The 15,232-nt window shown below is 38.2% G+C and overlaps 1 protein-coding gene across 1 annotated transcript in view; it reads right to left on the reverse strand.

Annotated features, from left to right (window-relative positions):
• Positions 1 to 1,240: 1,240 nt before the first annotated feature.
• LRRC8D (leucine rich repeat containing 8 VRAC subunit D) overlaps positions 1,241 to 15,232 on the reverse strand; it is a 49,292-nt gene continuing 35,300 nt past the window's right edge. Inside the window, exon 2 of the mRNA XM_075182403.1 lies at positions 1,241 to 7,513. Within this exon, the coding sequence (XP_075038504.1) occupies positions 4,941 to 7,511 (2,571 nt within the window). The 5' untranslated portion in view covers positions 7,512 to 7,513 and the 3' untranslated portion in view covers positions 1,241 to 4,940. The remainder of the gene's footprint in view (positions 7,514 to 15,232) is intronic.

Raw genomic sequence — 15,232 nt, forward strand, 5'->3', positions numbered from 1 at the left:
AGTATAAGTCCATTGGTACTGCAATATTACAAAGTTCACTGATTCTGCAGAATAGACTGGGAATTAGTGGAAATGATTGTTATTGAATGTGATTGAGGTTAATAATACCGTAGGAGTGAAAATAAACCAAAAAAAACTTGATTTTAACACTTTTTATGTTTTTTTCAAAATAAATCCGAATCCAAAACCTTAAATCCGAACCAAAACCTTTCGTCAGGTGTTTTGCGAAACAAATCCGAACCCAAAACACGAGACACCAAAAGTGGCCGGTGCACATCCCTAATTTATATGTCATATACAGACTGAGCTTCAACTATTTGTTATGTTTGATATGGGTTTTGAACTCTGACCGCTGTGTAAGTATACCTGGTAAACGAATACCGGTCGTTGGTGCTGTGTATTCATTGCCTGCTTGCCTGACTTCAGGTACGTATGGAGCTTCGGTATCTCTGGCGTTCATGAATTTGACTTTGGCTACTGAATCTGCATACAGTGAAATATATATATATCTCACTGTAAGCAGATTCAGTCACATATAGAAACCGTTGTAATTCCTACACTGTTCACCTGATTGTTCACCCTCAAATTAAAGCTGAAAGTCTGCAGTTAAAGCACATCTTGTTTGTTTCATTTCAAATCTATTATGGTGGTGTATAGAGCCCAAAATATGAGAATTGTGTCGATGTACCAATATTTATGGACTTGACTGTGTGAATATATATATATATATACACACACACATATACATATACACACATACACACACACACCAACCTTGCCCCTGTCTGTATCATGGTCAGTAGTAAATATATTCACAATCGTATATTTCTAAAATGATGTACATGTATTGGGCATCCCAATCCAATTCCCTGCTTCCCAATTTAAATAGATTAAGGGCATAGTCCATTACTTCTTTTGACCTGGGGGACTCAAGCCCCGGGAAGCAGGTCTGGTTTTACCACAAATGGTGCGTTAATCCTGATTTGGATAATGGCAACCCTACTTGAGGTTGCTATAGCTGGATCCTTTGAACCCCTGGTTTATAAGGGTAGTGTGAGCGCTGGGACTATTACAACATGTATGAATTGCAGATAAAATAATGTTAATTGACCAGTTAATTGACTCCCCCTTTAACTAAAGCAGTAGAAAGCAGCATTCATGTTAGCCACAAATGTCTAACCCCAAAGTCCAACATTAAAAATATTCCTGTTAACAAAAATAGCATAAAAGAGGCTACAAACAAGGATCAATATACTTTATTAGTTACTGGTTTACTATGAATACTATTGCCAGAAGTCGGATGTAAGTTTGTCAATAAAGCATTCTCTAACTGTTAAGTTTTCTCTTAAAAAGTATCTGCTAATAATTTAGTAAGAAGATAAGGTGCCCATTGATGCAGTTTATAATGATGTAAAAATGTAAAAAGCAGAGAGTTAAGAACGTATTACTGTCTGAGCTGCATTAACACTGCCAAGTGCCATGCGATTTGTTTTCAGCTGATACGTATGAGACACAGCCTCTGCATAGCAGCACAAAGTAGCTGCAAGGGAGGCTCTGTTTTAAGCAGCCTGAAGCACCTCTTATGTTGAAATGCAAGGTACATAATACAATTACATGTTCAGAAACAAGTGGTGTGAGATTACACACTGAAATGCACGGATTCAAGGCGCACACCAAGCTGATTTTTATCATGGTTGCTACAATGATTAATAAAAACAAACCAAAGGCTACCAAGCCTGACAAAAGCAATCTAAAATAGATCAACTAAAGTAGTACATTTTAATTAGTTACTCAAGGTCGTATAACAGTCTACAATGACAACTACGGTATGCTTCATTCTCTTTTAAAAGTCAATATATTAAAATTATCCTTAAAGTACAAATGCAACATGGTGTGTATCTGAATCCACAAAATTATACACAAAATTAAAAAGTGATTTGTTTTTCCATACATTTTTTTTGACCCTTGGAACTACAGGAATATCTGAGTGTCACTGGCAGTAGTGATGTAGGGTTTGATTCATTAAGGATCTTGAATGAAGAGGATCCTTATTTCAGTCTCCTGGACAAAACCATGTTACAATGCAAGGGGTGCAAAGGAGTGTTCTGTTTTGCACATAAGTTAAATACTGACTGTTTTTTCATGTAGCACATAAATACTTGATAGCTTATTTGTACACTGAAATTTAAAGTTGATATGTGTGTGCTACATGAAAAACGGTCAGTATTTAACTTATGTGCAAAACAGAACACTCATTTGCACCCCTTGCATTGTAACATGGTTTTGTCCAGAAGACTGAAAGAAGGATCCTCTTCATTTAAGATCTTTAATGAATCAGGCCCGCAGTGTTTGAAAAATGGCAGAACGATGCATAGACAGTTTCTGATGTTCATTCAAAACATTTAATAGTAACATCCATTTCAAAATGCAGGATTCACAAATGAGAAAATTGCACATAGTTCCACCCACAATTTGCTCCCACCACCACAAGAAGGGTGCAGATTTTAATTGCATACAGACAATGTCATGGGAGTTCACCCAAATTATCACTTACAGTAAATGGACAGGGCCTATTTATTGCCTGGTGGCTTAGTGGTTAGCACTTCTGCCTCACAGCACTGGGGTCATGAGTTCCGATTCCCAACCATGGCCTTTTCTGTGTGGAGTTTGTATGTTCTCCCCATGTTTGCGTGGGTTTCCTCTGGGTGCTCAGGTTTCCTCCCACATTCCCAAAAACATACTAGAAGGTTAATTGGCTGCTATCAAGTTGACCCTAGTCTCTCTCTCTTTCTCTCTCTGTCTGTGTGTGAGTGTGTTAGGGCTGATTGTGAGTTCTCTGTACAGCGCTACAGAATTAGTGGTGCTATATAAATAGCTGATGAAGAGGATGATGATGAACACTATGTTGAAATCTGGACATGTGTATTTCACATACTAGCCAGTGCTTGAGATGTGCAAAATTTTAAATGAGAAAGTTTAATTATTTTTTTTCTTTGATTTGCCTGGAGGCCCGAATATCAGACTAAAAGGCTTCACAAACTGTAAGAGAAATTTCCCCCTATGGTGTGACTTCTCTGACAACTTGCATTTATTCGTTGTTTAAAGAGCTGTGTGGAGTTTGTATGTTCTCCCCATGTTTGCGTGGGTTTCCTCTGGGGGCTCTGGTTTCCTCCCACATTCCAAAAATATACTAGCAAGTTAATTGGCTGCTATTAAATTGACCTTAGTCTTTGTGTGTGTGTGTGTGTGTGTGTGTGTGTGTGTGTGTGTGTGTGTGTGTGTGTGTGTGTGTGTGTGTGTGTATATATGTTAGGAAATTTAGATTGTAAGCTCCAATGGGGCAGGGACTGATGTGCGCGAGTTCTCTGTACAGAATTATTGGCGCTATATAAATAGCTGATGATGATATTCTATCCTAACTTTACCTTATTGATGATAATAAAAAATATTGACTTTTAAAAGATTTTGTATAACTGGCTAAATTTAGTGAAAAGTGCTCAGCATTATTCCAAAAGATAAGTGCGAATTATATGGGGTTGAAACAGAATAGATGCTTCTATTGAAGAAAGTTATGGTTTACATTAAGCCGACACTTGTTTGATACATGATAATAAGCAATGTGAGTTTAGGAAAATGTCATTTTAGACTTTTTTTTTTATACAAAAGAAAATTATGACCAAATACAAAGCTTCTCAAATCATATAACAGTTTTTACATATGTTAACACAACTAAGAGGATGATCATAAAGAGAACAAAAAATAGTGCTTTCCTCTTTCAAATACAAAAGTAAAACCAGCTTTCATGAGCAAGGGAATTGGGTTACTTGTGATTAAAATCACCACTGTTGCATCAAATTATTACTAAGCACCCTCTTTCAGAAGCTTAGTCCCAAAATTAGGACCCTACATCCTAAGGAAGAGGCTAGGTTTAGACCTGCATAGTACCAGAATGAGTATGGATGATCGGTAACACTGGTGCTTTTCTGTTATATCCACCTGGTTGAAACAAGCAGAATAAAAATAAAGGAGATATAAACTTGTTGGAAGGATTAAACAGTCTATCATGGGCGCGATTTCAAGTACAGTCTTGGCAAACAGGGGAAACAATTTAAAAGGCGGTATCTACAGAATGGTGGCAGTAATGTCCAACTTACAAAATAATGATCTTAGGGTGTTTACAATAAAACTAAATACTACTGATAATTAACCTTTAAGATTAGGGGGAGGGGTTGTTTTTTTTTAAGTAGGATTGCAGTTATACATGACTAAGCCATTTTCCTTTGTATCATTCACTTCCTGCCTTAACATCAGGGGAGAACAGTAGAAAGTAAAACCAGCAAATGTTAACCTTCAAAAATTGGTAGTTTCAACACATGGAATAGAATTCATATTTTTTAACATTTAATATACTCATTTTGCAATTTTGTAGCTGTAGTTTACCTTCAATTAATCCATTAACTAGTCAGAATCAGAGGGTACCAAGAACGCTGTGAAAAACTAGTTTCCCTACTTTGTTATGAAGTGGCAGAAATTTGATCCATTGGTCCTTTAGTGCAAAATCTGCTTTTCTAAAGAAAACAAAAACCATAGTACCAAAAGTTTAATATGCATGTGGTCTATAAACATGTGAGCAAACAGGCAATTTGTAAACATCTAGAGAGGATTTCCTTCGATTCACATAATAAAAAAAAAATATTGCCGTATTTTATCCCCAATAGCTGCAATTTGTACAAATTTGTTTAAATATGTGAAAAAACCTGCAGAAATTAAGACAATTATATGCTCACCTGCTTAACAATGAAAACTGTCAGTAAACAGACCATTGCTTGCGATTTGAATGTATTTTTGGCCTACATCAACAGAAAAAAATAAATCACAAGTCCTGGACACTGAAATAGTCAATAGTCCAAATCTTTGTTCTGTAAATAGCAAGTGTCTATTTATATTCCATTAGCAAAAGAAGGGTTTGTATCTTGGTTTAATACCTCCTTAACTTCTGATGGTAAAGCATCAAAAAGGTGGTCTTCAATAACCAGCCCATTTTTCTTGAGAAGACGACACTGCATGATTTGCGAAGGCAAGCGGTCTAAACAATTTCCTTTCAGTTCCAGATGTGTAAGCTGTACAAGATGTCCTATTTTTTCTGGTATTGAAGTTATACAGTTTTGACCCAAGCATAAAGTTCTTAATTTTAGACATTTAAACAGAGTCTTTGGCAAGATGTCCACTTTATTCCCAGTAACATACAAATGTTGAAGATTTTGAAGCATCCCAATTTCAAGAGGAACCGCTGTAATACAATTGTAGCCAACATCCAGGTGCCGGAGTTTCTGCAAGTGGAAAAGAGCCGCAGGGAGTGACTCAAGTTTGTTGTTTGATAAATAAAGAGATTCCAAGTTTTTCACTTGTGAAATGGATTGAGGAATGCTGACTATTTTATTGTGCCACAATTTTAAACAAGTCAGTCTTTTCAAGTGCTGAAAACTGATCACCTCTTCTATAGTACGGATGCTATTCAACTTAAGATCCAGCTCTTGTAAATTGCCGAGACTGAATATAGCATGAGGAATTCTCTCTAATTCACAATTGTGGAGTTCCAACTCTGCCACATTCATCATCTTTTTAAGGCTGTTTAGCACAACAAGCTTGGTACCATCATTATGAATAACTAGTTTTGTTAGATGTGGAGCTACATCTGTGATATTAGATGGAATTTTGGTCAAATTGCTCTTAACGTAGAGAATCTTTAGATGTCTTAATTCTCTCAAAGATTCAAGTCCAATCATCTTATTGTTCTCAGAGTTTAAATTACCCATCAAGTACAGTTCCCGTAGATTTTTCAGCAGATAGACCCAGGCAGGAATTTCAGCAACATCAGTAAATTTCACGTGAAGGCACTTCAAGTTGTCTCTTAGAAAGCTAAATGCAGTTTGTTCGACCTTAGCTGGGCAGTGGTAGAGATGAAGCTCTTGAAGAGCAGTCATTTGAGAGATTTTAGCAGGAATTTTAGCCTCGGGAATAAGTTCAAGTCTTAGAACTTCGAGATCCGTGACCTCAAAGACAGCATCTGGGACTCCAGAAAGCATGAAGAGATGCAACTCCTGTTTGTCTTGCACGTTGCGAGACAGGTGCTGTCTGAGCTTTTCAAAGGTCCACTCATGGTTCAAACTAATCTCACGCAATTTGTTTTCACTAACCTCCGACAAGAAGACCCCAAAACGCTTGGAGTATAACTGGTCATACTGGTCCACCATGTGTAGAAGAAAAGCAAAATCGTTTTTGACATCAGGAATGTCACTGAAGCTGCTTTCCTCTCTCACCTTTTCAAATGAATATTCCTTCAGAGGTCTTCTAAAGAGCCAAAATAAAGTGTATATACAAACAAGGCCGTAAACACAAATAAGAGCAATATAGCTGATGAGAAGCTTCTTTAGCATAAATGCCATGTTATGTGTGCATTCAAACTCCTTATATCCTGTAAGGTGCTCCACATCAGGGGTGCAGACATGTTTGAAACTTATTGCAGTTACAAATGTTAATGTGTAACAAAGTATGAAAATGAACTTTACTGTCTTGACAACAGTTTGAACAACATAGAGTTTATAAATTAAAGCACTGTCTTCAACATGAGTACGAAATTTACGAACCTTTTCGAAAAGGGCTTTAGCTTGTTCCCCGTCCTTTTTGTCCAAAATGGTCATTCCAGGCACCTCAACTACTGGCTTGTCTGCTGAAAACTTTAGCCCAGATTTGCTGATCATTGGAGTACTAGGGCTCGGACTTCCCTCCTCACTGCTGTTGGAGAGGTGCTTGCGGAGGGACTGGGCACCAGTTAGCCTCTGTTTATTTTCCTCAGAGTCCTCACATGCTGTCTCAGACAGAGCTTTTGTCGTCCATGGGGATTCAAAGCACTTGCCGAGTATGGAGACAAAATGCTCAATTTTTGAGCAAGTCTTTGGATATTTAAACCAGAAGTTGCTACTGACCATTAAAATGATTGTATGTATGAGAGCAAGGTAGGGGAAATATTTTGAGTACCATGGGAGCGCCACATGATAGCACATTTGGTTAATGAATATATACTGTTGGTAATCCAGATTTGTTTTTCTCCCCCCAGGGTCTTTTGCTTCTTTGTTGAAATTTTGAACAGGAGGAGGAGTTGGAATTGCTAAATAATCTGTCCGTGATATGAATGGAGTCTCTGGTTCAACATCAGACAAAGTATTGTGCCATTTGTTACTATCCTCTGTAGTAGTAGCCTCTTCAAATTTTGAAGGAACTTGTGGATTGTTCTGTACTGCTCTGCTAGCTGGAGTTGGTAAACATACAGCGGATTCTAACTTTGGTAAGCAGACAACTTGATCTTTGGTCAGTTGCATAGTGCCAGCGAAGATGGCTACCATCAGCATAACCGCTGCCAGGTAGTCCATGAAAACATCCCACCATGGCTTCAGAATCCGATATGTTGGCTGTATGTCATTAAGTGATGTAACTTCTGAAAGGGTGAACATTCCTTTAAGACAAGAAAAAAACAAAACACAAAAATAGTTAGCAAATGACTAACGGGTAATATTACAAATACTTTCCAATCATAGAACTATACATGCCATTCCTAGAACTCTCATCTTGAGATTTTAAGATAAGTTTACCTATAGTGTAACATGCTTAATTAACACAATGCAATATATGGATAATCCAGTTTTAATACAAACAAAGCAATCCTTACTAAAACTAAAAACACAAAAACTCATACTAAAATAAAACAAGTATAAGCTTATATTAATCCACCCTTGTACACTGAAAAGCTATAGTAATATATATATATGGGATAAACAAGGAGGTTCAGTAGAGTGACAGACGTATTAATTTGAAGTACAAGTAATGTTTAGTAAGTACAAAAGTATAATTTGCATAAAGGGAAAGACTATATTTTGGTTCTGTTTTCTGGGATGGGCACAAAGGCGTTAATTTTATAGCAAATAGTCAATAAAGGCACTAAACATTTTAATTGCTTGAAATATAAGATTTTCCACATGTGGGCAGATGGTTAGTATTCAGTTTGTTATGTTCAGCAGATTTAAAATGTTAATGTATACATGGTAATGTATTTTGACCTCTGAAAGAACAAAACACAGTGTGTAAGCACCAATAAAAGACTTACTGTTCTGCTAAGTTCAATGAGAGGTGTGACCGGAGCCCTTGTTGGCTTGAATTTAAATATGAATGAACATCAGTGGTTTCCACAACAAATGACAAGTTATGATTTCTGATGTTTAAAGTAATTCAAAGCTTTCCAGTGGATGAAGCAAGGACATATTTGATCCATTTTTGTATATCTTACGTAATAATCCCACTACTCTTTTATAGGTATCTTGGCGACAAGGCCTGGGCTGTATATAACATGTAGGAAGGCACATGTTGAGGGTAAATGTTTAGGGCAGGAGAGTTTTTTTCCGTTGATTTATGCCAACCACTCACCTGTTCAGGGCAGAAGCATTATGGGGAATATTCAATGAAGCACAAAGTGCCTCCAGAATGGACCCAAAGACATTCCATGTTACCGCAACATTGTGGATTTCCCATTGTCCCCCATAGGGTTGCAAAGGGAAATCTGCGATGTTGCGTTACCATATTAACTTAAAATAATGCGTAGCCGCGATGTTCATCGCTAATTGAATATACCCCTATAAGTGAAGAGCTCAAGAATGTCCCTCAATGTTGTCACTGAGTAAATGGATGGATTGAAAATATATATTCTTCTCCGCCGTGGTTAATCATTCATCCCCACTCATAGATCTATGTCTTCATTCAGGACATACATTTTTTTTTCCATATAAAAGACTCAGCAAAGAAATGTACACATAAGCAGTGTGACCCACTGAATGTAAACAGCAATGAACCAAAAGAGTCAACAAAAGGATCTGTTTAGGCATTCCCCCACTTATATGCAAGCCAGACCTCCGAACTCCTAACTTAGCCCAATACTTCAATCTGCTTTGATGCACTGAGTGATGTTAGTAATAGAACAGTATCAAGTTCATACTGTGGTTGCTGGTGGTTGGTACTGATCGGGGGAATGATTATAAGGTTCTTGTTACACCACAAGACAGACAGACAGCCCATTATAAAGTACAGAACAAAGATCTGGAGAATAAATCATAACACAAGTACCTCCTACCTTATGGTCCCAACATGCAAATGAACTAGGGCAAACAATCCGGTCAAAATAACCATCTTTGTTTAGAGTTGTTGGGGGGGGGGGGTTGTTTTCATATTGACGCAAATTCTGGGGATGAGCATGAAAATGCAGAGGTGTGGGAAACAGAATGAAAATGCAGGGGTGTGGGAAACAGAATGAAAATGCAGGGGGGGGGGCAGTGTGATAATGCAGGGGGGCACAGTTGAGTAATGAAGGAGTGGGCGCAGTGTGACAAAGGAGGTCCCAGTGTGATGAAGGGGACATTTTTCTCCACAAATTAATTTGCTAAAAATGTACAATTTTATTGCAAAGAATACACATTCTTCATTTAGATTATTCATATAACAATAAATGTACGCTGTTTAGTGGACTTATTTGTATTACTCTCTTTATGAAAGTTTATAATATGATTTGTATTAAAAGAAGAAAAGCATTAGTGAATGAACAAATAATTTGTAAAAGAGGAGGGCGCAAATGTATTTTTTGCAGGGGGGTGACAGACATGGTAGCACCGGCCCTGAGTATATGGAAAGTCCAGCCCTCTTTTTGCCTCCTGCTTCTGATCTTGAAGCATGCAAAACTCAATTCTTACTCACATGCCTAACTTTAAAGGGAGTCATAAAGCTTATCTTGTTTCAAAAAGGGTTATAAAGATTCTAAAAGACAAACTGCATTTATGTTTGCCTAAAGTCCTCTACCTAGGTCACAACATTACACATTGACAGATACCTTTCTAAAGACAAGGATACTGATGAAAACTTTTCAACCATAAATAGAAACTATCCAGCATTGAGACCATCTGATTATTCTAAATCCTTTACACATGTCTGACATAAATTAGATCATTTTGCATTAGGAGTATTAACACAGAAGCATGGGGCTAAACACCACCCAACCTATAGTTTATTACAGTGCATTACTTGATATAGTAAACAGGCTTTTTCCCCATGGAAAGCTGTAGCAGCTGCTCTGTTGCAGTACTACATGCAATCTCTGAACTGCTAATTAAAACAAAAAAAAAAAAAACTATCCCTTGATATTATTATTATTATTATTATTAATTTTTATTTATAGGGCGCCACAAAGTATCCGTAGCGCCGTACAAGGACAAACAATGGCACAGTACAAGGTTAAACAGCACAGTACAAGTAACAGTAAGCCTAACTTGATAGGCTGAAGAAACATGAGATTTTACTGTAATCTTAATCTCATGGTTCTATTACTGAATATTCTGCATTTAACCCTGGTTCTCTGCTGCCATCTCCAGGTGAACAAGTGGAACATGGTTATAATCAAGTCACTTCTCATCTCATTTATGAATACTTCAAAAGACATACCTCTGAAAACCGCACCATTATTTTGTATGTTGATGGTCCTTGTTTAAAGAGAAAAAAAATTCAAGCAGGTACTTTGTGCTGGGAATCGACAGTAATCCAGAAACAAAATTAGTTGGGAATTGTTACCTACCCTCTGTCTACTCAGCACAGGTAACAGAGATTATAGCTCTGACACATGCATGTGCGCTTGCAAAAAAAAGTCTGTGAATGTTTTTACCTACACCAAGTATGCCTTTGGTGTGGTTCATGATTACTGACAATGACAAACAAAATTGGCTACCCCATATGAACAGGTGTGCAGATTAAAAATGTTTGAAAAAAAGAGCGATGCAATTTGCAAATACCTAAAGAGGATGAGGCATTCCTAAAAGGGATGTACATTTTACTTTGCAACTGAACCTAAAGCTCCTTACCCTCTAGCTGGAAGTATAGAGTGTAAGGGGAGGAGTAGCCACTCCTCCCCTTGAGTTTTGGGCACTTCTTTCCTGATACTTATCTGTCTCAAGTGAAACATGGTATTGAGAATGTATATCATACAAGATCACCAGGACAGTAGATATCAGCATTACAAGAGGCTGCACAGCATTTATAGTTTGCTACAAAGTGCTTAGAATTTAAACACTCATGATGAAGATACTGTTATGAAAGATGTGTGATTTTCTGCCAGATTAAAAATGAATTTTAGGTAGATCAAATACATAATGTTACCCTCTGACATAGCCATCATCAAAAGTCCAGCATGCAATTCCCTGATGTTGATGTTTCAAAAGGAAATGCATTGGGGACAATGTTGCCAAGCATTGTTTTTTTCTGGGATCTCTCCATAAAACAAAAACATGCAATACAGTCAAATTGTACTCTGCAAACCAAGGTTCCTGACACAAATGAAGTCCACAAAGGTCATAAGTAAGTCTTTTGCCTGTACTCTGCAATCGGATAGCCTCTGGATGATGACAGATGAGTATCTAGTGGCTCAATGAGTTTCACTCCTAGATCTTGCTCTTGTGCACCATGGACTAACACTTCTGAAGATAATGAATTCTGCTGTGATCCAGGTCTGGTTTGTGCCAGAATTTTCTTTTGTTACAGAACAGTATTGCCAAATTTGTAATATATGCCAAAACATGATGATGGTAAGCCTAAGAAGACACACAAATTCATACAGCTCCCCTCATTGGGTTCCATTTGTGAATCTGCAATTTGATTTTTACAACTGAGGAAATGCTGTAACTTTGAGCATGTACTAGAATTTTTTTAAAATATTCAGGATGTACTGAAGCCTATCCATGTGCAAAAGCAGATCCTACAGTATCTTTCCTCCTCTTAAGTCACTATGGCGTTAATAGTCTAGAAGCGTGAAGATGTGTCCCACCTTTCTTCATTTCTTCTTTTGCACCTGTCCTGAGTTTACAGAACATGCGATATGCACAGATAAACATGATGGTCAAGGAGCACTCAAGTCTAACTAATTTGACTAATTGCTGGATCTGTGCCGATTTCCCTGTAATTCTGTGGAAGGATTACCCTTAGTAGCAATTCTTTACATCCCTGAAATGAACAATGTTACTGTGTATGTAATCCTTCTGAGTAGGACTGCTCTTACCAACTGCAGTAAAATATGGAGTAGTAGAAATCATATTTGTCTTCTGGTCCTCTTTACAGGACACATTTGTTTTAAGAGATCATGATTAGTGAATGTAAGTATGGCTTTATAATAACTGGCAAATTCAGGAACTCACATATGCCGGAGCTATTTAGCAACTGTTTAGATAGATCTAAAGTAAACATTACTCTATAAGATATAATATTTTCAGAATTCTCCCTGGCCCGATACTGTAATGTGAAAAATGCTTATAATCGGCTTCCACAATCTATGATGGGTGCGAATAACATGTCAAAGATTTTAGATAAAGTAGTTAATGTAACCACCTCAAGGCAAATTAACTAGAGAGTCACTAGCACTGTTGCCTTTCAAAATACAATGGTCTAAGGTTTCTTGTTAGCCAGTCAGGAAGGTGTGTGTGCCTTAGTAGGTCAGGATTGCTGTAACTTTTACGTGAAAATTCTGAATAAATTAACAAATCAATACAATAAAAAGGAAGACAGAATTACTGCGCACATACTGACCGCTGATAAATCCTTAAACTGGAAAAACACTTATTCCCCCCCCCCCCCCCCCGCCCCCTTATCTCTAGCCCTTAAAGAGCAAATTTGGCACGTCCAAGCCATGGAACAGGACACATATTACCTCCAAGATAGGGGTCATATTTTTAACCAAATTTGGACCCTGTCGCAATTTGTGGAACGCTCGCTCCCCTCAGGCCTTTAGCCCTCCCACGACGACCATGTGTGGTGAATATAGCTCCCTCATACACTATAATCCCTTACCTCTGAGTCAGCTGCACGCTCTCCACCTCCGAATTCTTACACCTCCCGGCTCTATGATTTTTTTTTTAATTAAATAATGTGTTGAAAGAATATTCTTGAGATTTTATTCAATTAAAAACGTTATTTTAAAATTGGAATCCTAGGGACACCTGTCCCTCTTGCTGGGACCACTGGATAACACTCAATCCCCCTTGCCCACAGCCACCTCCTGCAGGAGACTACATTGGTTCATCCTGCTCATTTTGTTCCCATGGCATGCTCAAGCTGTGATAATCATTGTAAAATTGAAGATAACTGATCTATATAGTAAACGGCCCTTTTCAACACAGTGCTGATTTTTACTGTTGAGAGGGGAACCAATGCTCATTTTCTCCCTATTAGAGGATATCAGCCCAGTCTGTCTACTGGGAGATCCAATGAATATTCTGTAAATGATTTTTACACGCTGAGTATATGAAGAGGGTTTTATTAAGGGTGGCTACTGAGCCTACAAATACTCTCCTCCACCGAATGGGTCGCCATTAAAGGCATAAACCTTTTACTTTCTTTTATTTCTTATTTTTACTTTAAAAACAGGACCAGGGCTGAGTCAAAGGGACAGTCCCCCCCCCCCCCCCACACACACATACGCAATTTTATAGATTTATAACTTTGACGCTTTCATGCTTTGTAGCCAACATTGTGGGAGCAAGTTTCACGGTTTCATCAGAAGCTGCCGCGTCCAATATAATAGTAGTTGTTGTCAGAGTGAGACAGAACAAGTAAAACAGTCTTTAGCTAGTTAGAAGACACATGCTACCCTTACTGGAACCCTCTCAGAGTTTCTAGGTTCCACAGTAATATGCTGGTGTGTGTTGTGTTAATAGGACGTTGGCCAATGAGCAACATGCACAGCATACTGGTCAACAAGGTACTACATACGCACAACACACAGCAATGGAGAGAGATATGACCAAGCTCCTTACAGTTCATTCACGTGCTGAACTGCTCTGTGCAGGCTGTGTGGATTTAATCACAGTGACCGCATGAACAGTATTATTATTAGAATAATCTTTCACTTATAATGTAAATGGTGCACAGCACTATGCACAGGAGGTGAAGAGTACACAATTACAATATTACACAATGCACAAACAGCCATGAATACAGCATAATTGCACCTGCATGAAGTATGCCCGTGCTCAGGAGCATGGGCTCGAGAAACAGTGCTGGTGAAACAGGCCTAGAGGTGAGGAGGATCAGGCAGATGGTGCAACGGTAGAAAGGAAAACATGAGGAAAGAGGTCCCTGTTGGCGAGTGCTTACATCCTAGAGGGAAAGGGGTAGACACAAGTGGGGTGGCACTGAGTGGGGAGTAGAAGTGGTGGTGTAGACAGAGGAGTTGGAGATGGGCTGGTAGGCTTGAATGAAGAGATGTTTTTAGGGCACATCTGAAGCTTTAGAGACTAGAGGATAGTGTAATTGGGGGTAGAAATGTCCTCCCACCAGTGGGGTGCAGCACACGAGAAGACTTGGAGAACGGAGTGCGAGGAGGTAATTAATGTGGTAGTGAGAGAGCAGAGCAGAGGGGTGTGCATAGAATTGAGGTAGGTGATGATCCCAACTAGAGCGCTGATAGAGTCAGCAGTGAAGGTACATCTCCACTATTAGCAGTATGCTGTATCTTCTGTCAGTGCTGTCCTCACACCACACACCCCTGTACTTTATCAACATTATGTGAACAAGTCATTAGGGTAGATACACACAGGCGCATGTTTTTCCAAAGTATGGTCTTTGTGGAAATCAATAATCTTTACAGCGAATGGATATCAATACACACTAATAATGTAGTTGCGTTCAAGGTCCATCAAGTATTCAGGAAATTTAGTGTGAAGGAACATCTAGATTACTATAAAGAACAATTATCTCCAACTTAAAAACATTGATCGCAACTTAACCGAGTGTACCACGAGAGCAAAATAAGCATCTGTGTAGTAGCTAATGCAATCTCCACACATCACATATCAACAAACATTGTACGGAAAACAAGAACGCCGGTTATGAGAAGGTAATTAATTTCTCACTATAGTGCGACTTGCAAAATGAACAATGAAAGAGTTTTGCAGATATTATAAAGAAACACTGGGGGGGAAATACATTTGTAAATGTTACATATAATGAGATGTAACGGAGCATTGCCATTTATGCAAGTAGAAAAAATAACTCAATTTTGTGGCTCTCAGTATACCTGAAAGACCCACATTACATTTTCACATTACTGTTTGGGAATTAATCATTATAATTAGCATGTAATCTGTATAGTTCTCAC

Source organism: Mixophyes fleayi, chromosome 8 (genome assembly GCF_038048845.1).
Source record: "Mixophyes fleayi isolate aMixFle1 chromosome 8, aMixFle1.hap1, whole genome shotgun sequence".
NCBI lineage: Eukaryota > Metazoa > Chordata > Amphibia > Anura > Limnodynastidae > Mixophyes > Mixophyes fleayi.